The 12,558-nt window shown below is 42.7% G+C and overlaps 2 protein-coding genes across 2 annotated transcripts; one reads left to right on the top strand and one right to left on the bottom strand.

Annotated features, from left to right (window-relative positions):
• Positions 1 to 5,449: 5,449 nt before the first annotated feature.
• LOC109621499 (transducin beta-like protein 3) lies at positions 5,450 to 8,388 on the bottom strand. Its single transcript, XM_020075528.3, has 2 exons — positions 8,234 to 8,388; positions 5,450 to 7,866 (listed from the first exon to the last, which is right to left on the bottom strand). Exons 1-2 carry the CDS (start codon positions 8,260 to 8,262, stop codon positions 5,487 to 5,489), a joined length of 2,409 nt encoding a protein of 802 aa, XP_019931087.3. The 5' UTR covers positions 8,263 to 8,388; the 3' UTR covers positions 5,450 to 5,486.
• A 62-nt stretch (positions 8,389 to 8,450) lies between these two features.
• LOC109397520 (transmembrane protein 186) lies at positions 8,451 to 9,370 on the top strand. Its single transcript, XM_019669820.4, has 2 exons — positions 8,451 to 8,949; positions 9,009 to 9,370. The coding sequence occupies exons 1-2, from the start codon at positions 8,595 to 8,597 to the stop codon at positions 9,308 to 9,310; spliced, it is 657 nt and encodes a 218-aa protein (XP_019525365.3). The 5' UTR covers positions 8,451 to 8,594; the 3' UTR covers positions 9,311 to 9,370.
• Positions 9,371 to 12,558: the final 3,188 nt, after the last annotated feature.

Here is a 12,558-nt window from a genome sequence, read left to right as displayed (position 1 = left end):
TCTAAAGATTCCTCCAGGAATTCGTACAGCAATTCCTTTAGGAACACCTCCAGGCATTCCTCCAGGGATTTCTATAGAGATTCCTTCAGGAATTCTTGCAGGCATTCCTCTTGGATTTCATTCAGGGACTCCTCCTGGAATATGTTTAAAAATTCCACCAGATTACCCCAAGAATTCCTTCGGAAATTCATCCACGAATTCCTTCGGAAATTCCTCCACAAATTCCTTCAGAAATTAATACGTTAATTTCTCCAGGAAATCCTCCAGAGATTCCTTCAGAAATTCCCCCCTAATTTATCCAGGAATTATTCCAGGCATTCCCCCAGGAGTTTTTTTTAAAGTTTATTCAAGAGTTCCTCAAGGCATTCCTCCAGGTATTTCGTCAGGATTTTTTTCAAGAACACCTCCAGGGTTTCCTTCAGCAATTATTTCAGGAATTCCACCAGCAATTTTCCAAGGATTCCTCCATGGATTTCCCCAGGGATTTCTACAGAAATTCCATTAGGAATTACTCCAGCGATTTCAGGGATTCCTCTAAGGATTCTTCCAGAGATTTTTCCAGGAATTCCACCAATGATTCACCCAGTATTTCTTCCAGAAATTCCTAATAGAATTCCTCCAGAAATTCCTCTGGAAATTCATCTAGGAATTTCTCCAAGAATTCCCCTAGAGATTCGTCCAGGAATTCATTCAGGGAATCCTCTACGAATACTTCCTGGAATAGTTTCACGAAATTTCCCCAAGAATTCCTCTAGGGGCTTCTCCAGGAGTTCGTTCTGGGATTCCTCCAGGATTTGTCTTGAAGTTCCTTCAGGCATTTCTCCAGAAATTGCTTCAGAGAATCCTCATGGAAATTGCTTCTGCGATGCATCCTGGAAATCCTCCAGTTATTCCTTCAGAAATTCCTTCAGGGATTCCTCCAAAAATTCCTCTAGCGATTTCTCCCGGAATTTCTCCAAGAGTTCCTCCTGTGATTCCGCCAGGATTTGTCTAGAAGTTCCTCCCTCCTGAAGTTACTCCAGAAATTGCTTCAGGGAATCCTCCAGGGATTTTTCAAGAAATTCCCCCAGAGATTATCCAAGAATTTCTCCAGAAAGTTCTCTAAGGATTCCTCTACGAATTCCTAAAGAGGTTTCTTCGGAAATTTCTCCAGGGATTCCTAAAAAAATCCACTAGGGAATCCTGCAGGAATTCATCCAGGGATTTCGTCTAGGGTTTGCTCCAGAAGTTCATCCAGGAATTCTTCCATGGAGTCCTTCAGGAATTTCTCCAGGAAATCCTCCAGGTATTCCTGCAGGAATTCCTCCACGGATTTATCCAGGAATTTCTCTAGGGATTCCTCTCAGAATTTATCTAGGGATTATTGCAGGCATTCGCCCAGGAGTTTATAAAGGAGTTTTTCCTGTAGTTCCTTCAAGAATTCCTCCAGGCATTCCTCCAAGCATTCGTCCAGACTCCTCTAGGAATTCCATCAAGAATTGCTCAGGAATTATCCCAGGTATTTCTTCAGGATTTTCTCCTGGAAATCCGCCAGGGATTCCATCAGCAATGATTTCAGGAACTTCACTAGGAATTTTCAATGGATTCCTTCAGGAGTTCTTCCAGAATTTCCTCCAGGAAATTATCTCAGGGATTCCCAGAAATTCTTCTAGGGATTTCTCCAGGAATGCATCCTGGGATTCCGACAGGACTTGTCTAGAAGTTCCTCCAGGCATTCCTCCAGAAATTGCTTCAGGAAATCGTCCAGGAATTCCTACAGAGATTTTTCCAAGAATTTCTCCAGACATTTCTTTAAGGTTTCCTCCAGGAATTCCTAAAGAAGTTTCTTCAGAAATTTCCCCAGGGAAACCTCAAAGAATTCGTCTAGGGAATCCTGCAGGAATTCATCCAGGAATTCCTTCAGGATTTCTGTCAGGGTTTTCTCCAGGAATTCTTCCATGGAGTTCTCCAGGAATTTCCCTTGGATTTCTTCCAGGTATTCCTGCAGGAAGTCCCCCACGGATTAATCCAGGAATTCCCCCAGGGATTTCTCTAGAAATTCATCTAGGGATTGCTCCGGGAATTCTTTCAGAGGCCCCTCCCTTAATTCTTCTTAAGATTCCACCAGAAATTCATCTAGGAATTCATCCAGGGGTTGCTCCAGGCATTCGTCCAGGAATTTCTGTGATGCCTCCAGGAAATCCTGGAAATTCCTCCAGGGATTCATACAAAAAATCCTCTAGCGATTTCTCCAGGAATTCCTCCAGGTATACTTTCAGAAATCCTTCCAGCAATTTCTCCAGGGATTCTGTCAGAAATTCTTAAGGAACTTCTCCAGAGATTCCTCCAATAATTGCTCAAAGTGTTCCTCCAGCAATTTATCCAGGGATTGGCCCAGGCAAGCTTTCAGAAATTCATCTAGGGATTCTTACAGAGTTTACTTCGGGTATACCTGCAGGAGTTCCACTAGGCGTTTCTCCCGGAATTTCTCCGATAGCTCTTTCAGGGATTGTTCCAGGAACACCTGTAGTGATTCCTTCAGAAATTCATCTTTTCATTTTCATTTTCATTTTGCAGCATTTGGTGGGGCAATGAGAGCGCAAGTCAGTCCAAAGCCGATGATAAGGAGGGGTAATGGCTGAATAGTCTTTGCTGACCACATAAACGCCATGGGATAGGAAAAGGGTATTTTGGTGTGGAATTAGGGTGTTGGTACAGACTTGACAATATCAATGCTATTCAGATGCAAAATAATTTTAAGGCAAAATAGTGAATCGCATACCTTCCAAAACCAAAAAAACATTAATCCACAACATACCATCAGGGTACCAGATTCCGCTCATCTAAGGCCAGTTTTGCAGAAAAACATCATCTGTGAAATGACTGGTAAGCCAATTTGTAATGTTTTTGCATTTTATGTTAGTTTAATCTAAGCACAATCAGATAGAAAACAAGACTTATGTAGAACTTTTCAAAAAAGTATGACTTTATTACAATTTGTGTGAGACCAAAGTGGTTCTAATTCCGCTCACGGACAAATGTAAGCCATCTTTCAAATAGACTTATGCGGAAAAGTGAATTATTTTTGCAACTCTATGTTTTTACAATTATTTTTTCCTGTTCAGTGAAAGTGTATAATAGTGATTAAATACACTGTGTACTAAAATCGACAGATTTTACGATTTTCACGTATTTTTTGCGTGAGCGGTTATTGGAACACATAAAATTTCCTGCAGCTTTTTTGGGTCCAATAGCCGCTCAAAAAAATCTATTGTTTTGTTTTTAAAATTTATGTTATTCGGTAAATATTGCATAAAATGGCTTTGCTTTTATATGATTTATATTGTCCAAGAAAATCAGCGACGAAAAGAGTGTATTTATGCGTGAAAACTTGATTTTTGCAACAGTGAGCGGCTATTGGGTCATGAGCGGCTACTGGTACACTGACGGTACCAAGCAAGTCAAAGAAAGAAAAAGCGCCCGATTGTTTATTTTGTCAATTATAACAAACGGAAACTTCTACCCTCTCCAACTCGCCAGTCACCCGGAAAAAATGTTCCTTCAGTTCTGGTAAATATATTAAGCCCTTAATCGAATTGTCCGCGTGGTCTTGTAGTACCCCTATTAGGTAAGAACCAGTCATTGCCATACATATTAAATGCTAGACATGACCCCATGGATAGCATTTTTATATGTAAAAGCTTTGCTGATGTGACTTTCCTATTAGGAAATTCTCTCATCTCATGTTTGTCTTCAAAACCTTGTCAAGCTTAGAAAATTGAAGTTAATAAACAATACATTACAAGGTTCGAATTCCCATAGAATGAGATCATTCATTCGCACTACAACACCATAGGAGATAATATCACATTGGCTGATTACATTACAAATGCGAAAAATCTCCCTTTTCCCCCTATTCGCAACCCGGGGACGCGCCCTGTTGGATTTCGAAAGCATCGGAGAATATTACAAACCTTCAATGGCATTCCCATACACTAACCCACATTGCCCATTCAGGGGTCTGACTGGGCCTATTACCCTCCCTCAGTTTGTAATATTCTCACCAACTTGGAATTATATTTTCCCGGCACATAAATGAATTCGACAAATATTCGATATACTATGCAGCATAATGATCAGTATAACTATATCAGATGACGATGACTTGAAGATCTGATTTTTACAGAATTGTTTGCCATTGATTATACATTCAGCTATTCCAATCATTACTGCAAAGCACATCGACCACATGCCTGAAATCAAAGCTTCCTGGAAGATATAATCCAAGCCCAGGGATTCCTTCAGAAATTCATCTTGGGACTTAAAAAAATATTCAGGGGTCACAAATTACAGATATCTGTCCATCATCTTTTCCGGGGATTCACTTATATTTTTTTTCCAGGAATATCTGGAGTTTTTTTGAGTTAATTGAAGGATTCCTAGGGGAATTCCTTCAGCGACTTGTATTGATATTCTTTAAGATAATTTTAGAGGCATACACTGCCCCCACTCGCATAACTGTCCCATTTGACTTTTTATCACTTTTGAGTTAACGTTATGAATAGTCATCATTTTTGATGTACTTCCAAAAACAATAATAAAAATTATGAATTTTTATGTCAATATGTGAAAAAATACCAAGTCATGAGCGTCCCATATCAAAAGTACTCGCATAACAGTCCCATCATGGATTTTTGTGTCACGTAACACAAAACTGAACAACTTTGTAGTGATTGTAATATTTTTTACAGATATATATTCATGTGCACAGCAATCTGTGAAAGTTTCGAGATGATCGAAATATTCTCCAAATTTTGGCGATTTTTCAAAGTTTTATATGGAAACAAGTTTTCAAACTTCAAATGCTGTTTTCTCAATTCCTACTTTTTGCAAATGGGACTGTTATGCGAGTGGGGGCAGTACAGGAGCAAGAAAATTCCCCAAGAAGTCATCCAGGAATTCTTAGAGAAATCTTTAAGGAGTTCATCCACAGATTTATTCAGGAATGCAGATTTATTGATTCAGATTTATTCAGGAAGGAGCCCCGGGCCCCCACATTTTAGGGGCCCTCACAAAAACCTTTTTTGGTTGCTAACATTAGCTTTATTTTTCATATTACTCAAGTACTGTTCGAAAAACATTTTTGGTCATCTCTACGAGGGGCCTCCACATCCGCTCGGGCCCCGGGCCCCCACAATCCTCAATCCGGGCCTGTGTAGACATTTTATAAAAAAATCTTCGGACGGGTTTCCATTATGTTCCAGTGGAGAAAATTTTCAAGGAAATCATGAAGAAAATTCTGGGTTCGTTCTAAAAAGAGTTCGTAGTTACCAAAAGAGTTTAGCTATGCTTTGTTACGACAGTTTTGGCCCCAGTCCCTCTAGCTACGTCAATGGCTATCTGTGTCTTATTGAGACCTACAACTTAGCTACCAGGGTTTCGTTCGGATTAAATAACGGGTACAAAGATGTGAGTACTTACAAAATAACGCTGGGATCGGACAGTAATTACATCTCGTCACTTTTATTGCCACTCCTTGTTGTGGTGGTAGCGTGCGGTTGCATACAGTGCAGCGTATACTCGATAAACTTGAGGTCCTTGGCGTACTCGGTCATCCGTTTGAAGTGCCGCTCGGTGTAGGGCAGTGCTGCCTCCAGGTGTTTGTTCAGCTCGGAGATCTGGAACTCACCGGAGAGCATTTGCTGTAGGAGGATGTTCAGGACCAGTTGGGCGGGACGGCAGTTTCGGCTGTTGGTGTTCCATTCGATGGCGTGTTTCAGGAGGGTTTCCTTGTGGTCGTTTCGGAGTATGTGGATGGTGTCTGGGAGACCCTGTTCTTGACCTTTGATGACGGAGGTGATGATTTTCAGGGTCATTAGGGGGCGATCGAGGTTCAGGGCTAGGCGGAGGGCTTTGAGCAGTTTCTTGTCCTGTAGGAGGTTGTTCAGCTCCTGTTCCTGAAGGAGCACTTCCTTGCGTTCGTTCATTTCCCGTTCACGTTTCTCGTCGGTAACGTCCTTCCACTTGATTAGCTGAGAGTCGGAACCACCGCTGTAGAAGACGGATTCGTCCTCGGTTACGCACAAAGCCCATATACGGCTTTCATGCTTGTCCAATGTTTGAAGGCATTCTGAGGTTTTAATGGACCACAACTTCAGGAGGCCATCGGCCCCGGCGGAAAGCAGTTGCATCCCATGGGATAGAAACTCCACGCGCAGTACGGAACTTTCGTGACCTTCCAGTGATTTGAGACAGGTCATGTCCGTGAGGGACCACAACTTGATGGAACAATCGGCCGCATTGGTGAGCAGGATTTGATCCACGGGGGAGAACCGAACGGCCCAGATTCCTCTGCGGTGACCTCGGAAAACTCCAACCAAGCTGAGATTGCTGACATCCCACAATTTGGCCGTTTTATCTTGGGACCCGGTCGCAATCAGGCGATCATTTGGCGATATACAGACGCAGTTGATGTCTTTTTCGTGTGCCAGCTCGGTCAGTGTGCAGTTTAATCGGGTGAGTTCCTTCTCGTCTGTAGTATCGTTGAACTCTTTTGGTATTTTCCAAACTTTCAAGCATTTGTCCTGACTGACACTGGCGGCGAATTTTCCGGATACTTTACTTATAGCGATGCTTCCAACAGCATTGGTGTGTTTAAGACCGATGGCAATGCACTGGACAGAGAAATTGGTGGCATCATAACGCCACAGCCTTATAGAATTGTCCTTGGATGACGAAAGTATATAGTTTTGATTAGCTGATAACGACAAAACGATATCAGTGTGACCTTTGATCAACTGGCAGTTCATATTCGTGGTGTCATAAATCTTGAAATCGTTACTATTGGTGGCCATTCCGAGGAAACGATCCTTCTTTCCAAACAGTATGAGATCCAAAATCTCATCACTGAATCCTGATAGTTGTTTGGAGCATTCAAATGTTTCCAAATCATGAATGATGATATTGTGATCAGCACTAACAATGGCCAATTTCGATGATTGCTTGTTGAAAAGCAAATTCGTTATGGCTAGGCCTCCCTCCTCGGCAGATTTCGTGACCAAGCTGTTTTTCTGCTTGAAAACAATCTTTGTTTCGGTCATTTCCCACACCTTGATCAATCCTTCCTCGCCAGCACAAGCTGCATAAACTTTGTCCGATTTTAATTTCAGACCCGGCAGATGAACGCCTTTTGGGAGAACAATCACACTTTCCAAACTCTCATATACAGGAACAGTTTTGACCGCCTGTTGCGTTTCGTAGTTCCACAATATCAGGATTTTATCTCGACCGGATGATACCAAGAATTTATGATCGCTTGTAAACGATATCCCCGTCACTTTCGAAAAGTGACCCTCAAACGATTTCACTAACTCCCTCGTCTCGTAGTTCCAAGCGTTAATTTTCACATCGTCACCAGCGGCCAGCAGCACCTTACTCTCTACGTCCGGGTGGAACACCAACAGATTAACAACGCCCTGGCATCCCCTCAGCGTTCCCTTGCAGACCTGCTCCTTGGGATCCCAAACTCGAACCGACGTATCCGTGCCTCCACTCGCGATCAACGCACCATCCTCTCTGAACACCAACTTCGTAATCGGACCCTGATGTAGCCCCCGCCACATTTTCGTTACCTGCCTGGAGCTTTTATCCCACATCTTCAGCAGTCCGGATCGGTGAGCCGAAACCACGCTATCCTGACACAAGGCAAACGTGTAAACTGGGTCCGATTCATCGGCATCGCCGAAAGCAACCGGTTCGACGGTATCGTCCGTGACCGAAACCAAATTCATGGCCCCGGCATTTTGGCACAGCATTTCGGTTCCATCTGCGGTCCACTGGACGGAGCCGCCCGTGTAGAAGGCTTTGTACTGCTTCTGGACCTCGTATCTGAAAATGTAGGATGAACGTTTCATTATGTGTTTGTGTTGGATAGCACAGGCGCGACCACGTCAACGACGTGAGTTGACAGAATAGTCAAAAAACAAAACAACAGATTTTGATTTAAATCGATTGAAATGAAAAATCTTCCTCGTAAATTATTTTAAATACAAAATTGAATCCCTAGCAAGTGCGTAAAATCGAGACTTTGCTGTACCTGTTGTACCAAAACAAATGCCCGAGCACACCCTCCCTCATCCTATAGGATCACACCCCATCCGTCCCACGATAAGCAACCAAAAGGTGAAACTATGAACAATCTTCTACAATGACTAGAAATGAATTATTTAAAAACTAAAACATTACTCGTACTTACATTTCTTTGGTTTTTATTTTAACACTCATTTTGCTTCAAATTACACCCAAAATTAGCAGAAAAATGTAAAATTTTCGATAACTTCACGAGAGCAATCAGCTCGCAACATCAACAAACGCACGTGTGTTGAAATCAGCTGTCACCCGCTGACCGACCGCCGCCGCCTGCAAAATGCTTTTGACAGCGATTTGTTTTCAATCTAGTACGTTCCGTCTTCGAGCCGACCGATTGCATCACGCGCTTCAACTCTGATTTTAGCGATTTTAGTGATTAAAGTTTAAATAATAATTTGTGAAATTTTCGCGAAAATAAACTGAAACTGTGTTCTCGATAGTAGTTTAGTGCCCTCAAACAGCTCAGCATGTTGAGCGTTCTCCGTCTGTGTCCCGCGGGGCGATTTTCGATCGCAAACGCAGTGCAACTTTTTCACCGTACCCCGGCAGCATCCACAACGAGGCTGGTGCAACAGTGTTCCACAGAATCGTCACCAACGCAAGAAGAAAGAGTTCAAACCGGGACCCAAACTCCGGCGGCACCGAACACTGATGGAAGTTGGAATCCTATCTTTCATTTTCCGGGAATCGTACTCACAGCGTCGGTAAAACGACTTAAAATGTATCCTGTTGGGGTCACTGGTGCCACCGTGCCCATCTGCTTGGGGTTGGCTTACGCAGACATCTTCAGTGTCACGACGGCGCAGATTTGCGGGTCCATTGGTAAACCTATTCTTGAACCTGATTAATCCTAATTAACTAATCCACGATATCCCCCCCAGGACTCACCACCACCCTCACGCTGCTTTTATTCAGTTACTTGACCAACAATCTGGTCGGTTACGTTTACACCGATGAAGAGTGCAAACGGGTGAAGATTTCCTACGTGGACTTCAACGGGAAACGACAGGATCGAATACATTCGATCGATGACATAGTGCCCAGGTCGGAACTGGGCCGTTCATTGTTGAAGTTCTACTTTCCTATCAAAAATCACGACAATGGCGACGTCTATAGGATCGTACACAAATACGGCGAAGTCTACAACGAGCAAGCTTTCCAGAAAGTTTTCGGTAGAGATTAGGCATGATTGTAAGTATAGTATTGATCCCTGTTTAATTTAACTTTTTATTTTGGAAGCCCATTGATTTAGGCAATCATTTCATCCGAAATCCCTTTAGAAAGGCCTATCGCAGGGTATATAAATCAATAGTGGACCTCTCAGAAGCTGGAAAATTGCTCTGATCGTGAAAACAATACAATTATCTAATGACGTTGTCTTTATTAACCCTAAAAGGGATACCTTTACCACCGACGAACCGACGTGACAGCTAGAACAAATAAATTCAAATTTGTTGTCCGCGACGCCATGATGAAAAATAGCCGAACACTATCGCCACCTCTATAACGGCTCGCGATGATTTGATAGCTCGCGAGACCAAACCCCCGTGTGTTCATATACGAAACGGTTCGCATCTGCGCTGATTTGACAGAAGCGATCGCTCGCTTCGCTGGTCGACCGTTAAATTAGGGGGGACAGTTTTGGATCGCCACTGTCACGTCGGTTCGTCGGTGCCTTTACGGCCTAAGTTTCGTCACCTCGCTGAGTGTGTTCCATCAAAGACGAGCTTTGAAAAGCACGTGGGGTCCAATGGACCCCAGGTATCCCTTTTAGGGTTAACGATTGCGCAACAGATTCTGTCATTCCTACAAAAACCATACAAAACACCTTATACTTCTCATAAAACAATCATTTCCAACTGGTTGACAATTGGCTTAAATTATCCTACACGGTAAAAAATCTCCACTGTGATATGAACTGATTGGCACTTGAAATCGCACTACTGTTCAATCAGTTTGTTATCAATTACATATCATTTGACAAAGAACATCCAATGCCTCTTCAATTTTAATGGAACATCGCATCAATTCGTTGTTGACAATGTTTTGATTTCAAAACTAGAATTAAAAAAAAATGTTCATCCGCAGCCAGATTCGATACCAGGACCTTCAGAGTCCCGATTGTGGGAAATACCGTGAGCCCAAATAAAATGAATTAAAAAAAAAATGAATGAAACAAAACAAAATAAATAACGTTGTATTGATTGCCTTATTATGAAAAATTGAAATAAATTGGTAAAGTGCATACCATCCTCACAGTTCAGTTTCAGCGCGATTTACTTTTCCGTGATAGTTGGAGCATTTTCAGCTCCAGGGGTTTCTGCCAACCGATCAAGGCGGAAGTTAGAAAAAAACAGAACAAAAACCGAACCGAACAGCCTACGAAGAATCACGCGAGAGAGTGGGAGAATTTCTTCATAATTGTCGGGTTCGGCATCATGCAACCGGAGTGTGCGAGCTGAGTGAGAAGCAAACGGTCTTTAATGAGAGGAACGGGTACAGCCGCGCATGTGTGTGCGATCATGTGCGTTTCCTCCGTCTCTTTCGCTCTTGTCGGCAGTCGAGAATGTGAGAGTGTAGGTGAGTAAACTCTCCGATCCCTCTTTGAACGATCGGGGATCGGGTGCATGACGGAGATCTGTGGTACGATTCGGCATTCAGTTGACGACGCTTGCCACGGACGGGTGCAAATTTTAGTGTTTGGGATGGAACGACGGGAGTACCCCAAGCCAGCCAGATCTGTGGACGCGCAAGAAAATTCGGCCGATGGACACCGCAACGTGGACGTTCCGGTGAATTTTGCTGATGGGCACCAAAACGCGGACGTGACACAAAATTCGGTGGATGGGCACCACAATGGCGCAGCAAACGCTCCCATGCGGTAAGTAGCAGGGAAAAACTGTTGGGTGATTATGTGAAGAATACGGTGTAAGCGGTTAGTGCAGTGATGGGGCAACCGGCATTTGTAGCTAAAAATGGCCGCGAGGGGAAACAAAAGGTGTCGAATGGATGAAATTTGCTGGAGTCAAGCGGAATCGTGGAAGGGACACACTATGGAAGTTGGAAATGGATTATGTAAATTGCGAACGTGTTCCAACGGAGGAGTGACATAAGGGTGGCTGAACTATTGAATGCTTTCCGACGGAAGGGCGGAAATGCGTCGGGATGAAAAATATGGAATAGATGGTGGGGCAAATGTCAGTGGAAAGTTGATCAGATGGAAACGTGGTAGAAAAATTTTAAAATTATCAAGACTTAATACGCAAAGCATAGCAACCGTTCCGACGGAAGGGCGGAACTGGAATAACGAGACTATTGAGTGCTTTCCGACGGAAGGGCGGAAAAGCGCAATTATTGCATGCTTTCCGACGGAAGGACGGAAAAGCGCTGTGTTTCAAATATATATATTTGCTTTTTTTGACGGAAGGGTGAAAAAGTAGTTTTGTCGAAATTTGAAAAAAAAAGTTCAAAAATAAATGAGCGGCATGAGAAAAAGAACAATGATTATAACATATCTGAATTTACAGTGTTCAAAGGTGGAAAAATGTGAAAACGAATGGTTTCGGGTTAAATAAAAATGGCTCAACGTAAATTATTGTTCAGACTGGACGCCAAGAGAAAGATTATATGGGGTCTCAAATCAGCGTAGAAATTAAAGCTTTTAGAGAACGCGTGTGCCAGAAGCAAGAAGTGATGTACGATCGCGTGGATATTGTTGAAAAATGAATTTTATTCTATGTTTGTATTGCAATCATCTTGCATTCCACTGTATAATGCAAAATTCTTGGATACTAAAAGTAACGCTAAGAGAAAATTGATGTGATCGATAATGAAAGAAAGTTCCAGAAGACACAGTCTTAGCACAGACAAACAGACGTCTCACTGTACTCACTTCTCATCGTTACCCTTTTAACGGTTAGTTCAAATATTTTGTAGTTCGCAAATCGCTCGGTTACGGCGCTCGCATCGTTTTTGCTCCTGTTTGACGTTTGCTCACTACTGCCACCTACTGAGTGGTTTGCGTAGCAAAGCCTGGTTAGCATTGGGCGATTATGTTTTCGTGACGATGAGTTTTTTCGCAATTTGTTCCAAGGGATACGTCTGTTTGTCTGTGGTCTTAGTGAATAGAATGGAATAATTTGTACTGCATAGAGAAAAATTGGTTAGATGTGGTTTTAAAATTGGACATATAGATGCACAATTCTTACGCTTTGTACATAAGATACTAAGAGAAATTTTTTATTTGATTGTTTCAGCGAGCCAACGTCAAAGAAGAAGAAAGTTAAAGTCGCTAAGGCGTCTAAGACGACGGACAAATCATCGAAAACCGACAAGTTCAAAGCATTAAGTAAGGAGCTGGAGGAATCTAAGGCTCGTATGTTAGCTTTGGAGGAGGCGCTGGCACGAGAACGTGCGGAAAAGGAGGCTTTG

The sequence above is a fragment of the Aedes albopictus genome, chromosome 2 (assembly GCF_035046485.1).
Source record: "Aedes albopictus strain Foshan chromosome 2, AalbF5, whole genome shotgun sequence".
Lineage (NCBI taxonomy): Eukaryota > Metazoa > Arthropoda > Insecta > Diptera > Culicidae > Aedes > Aedes albopictus.
Note: the sequence above shows the minus strand (reverse complement) of the source record. Positions and strands in the feature narration are given on the sequence as shown.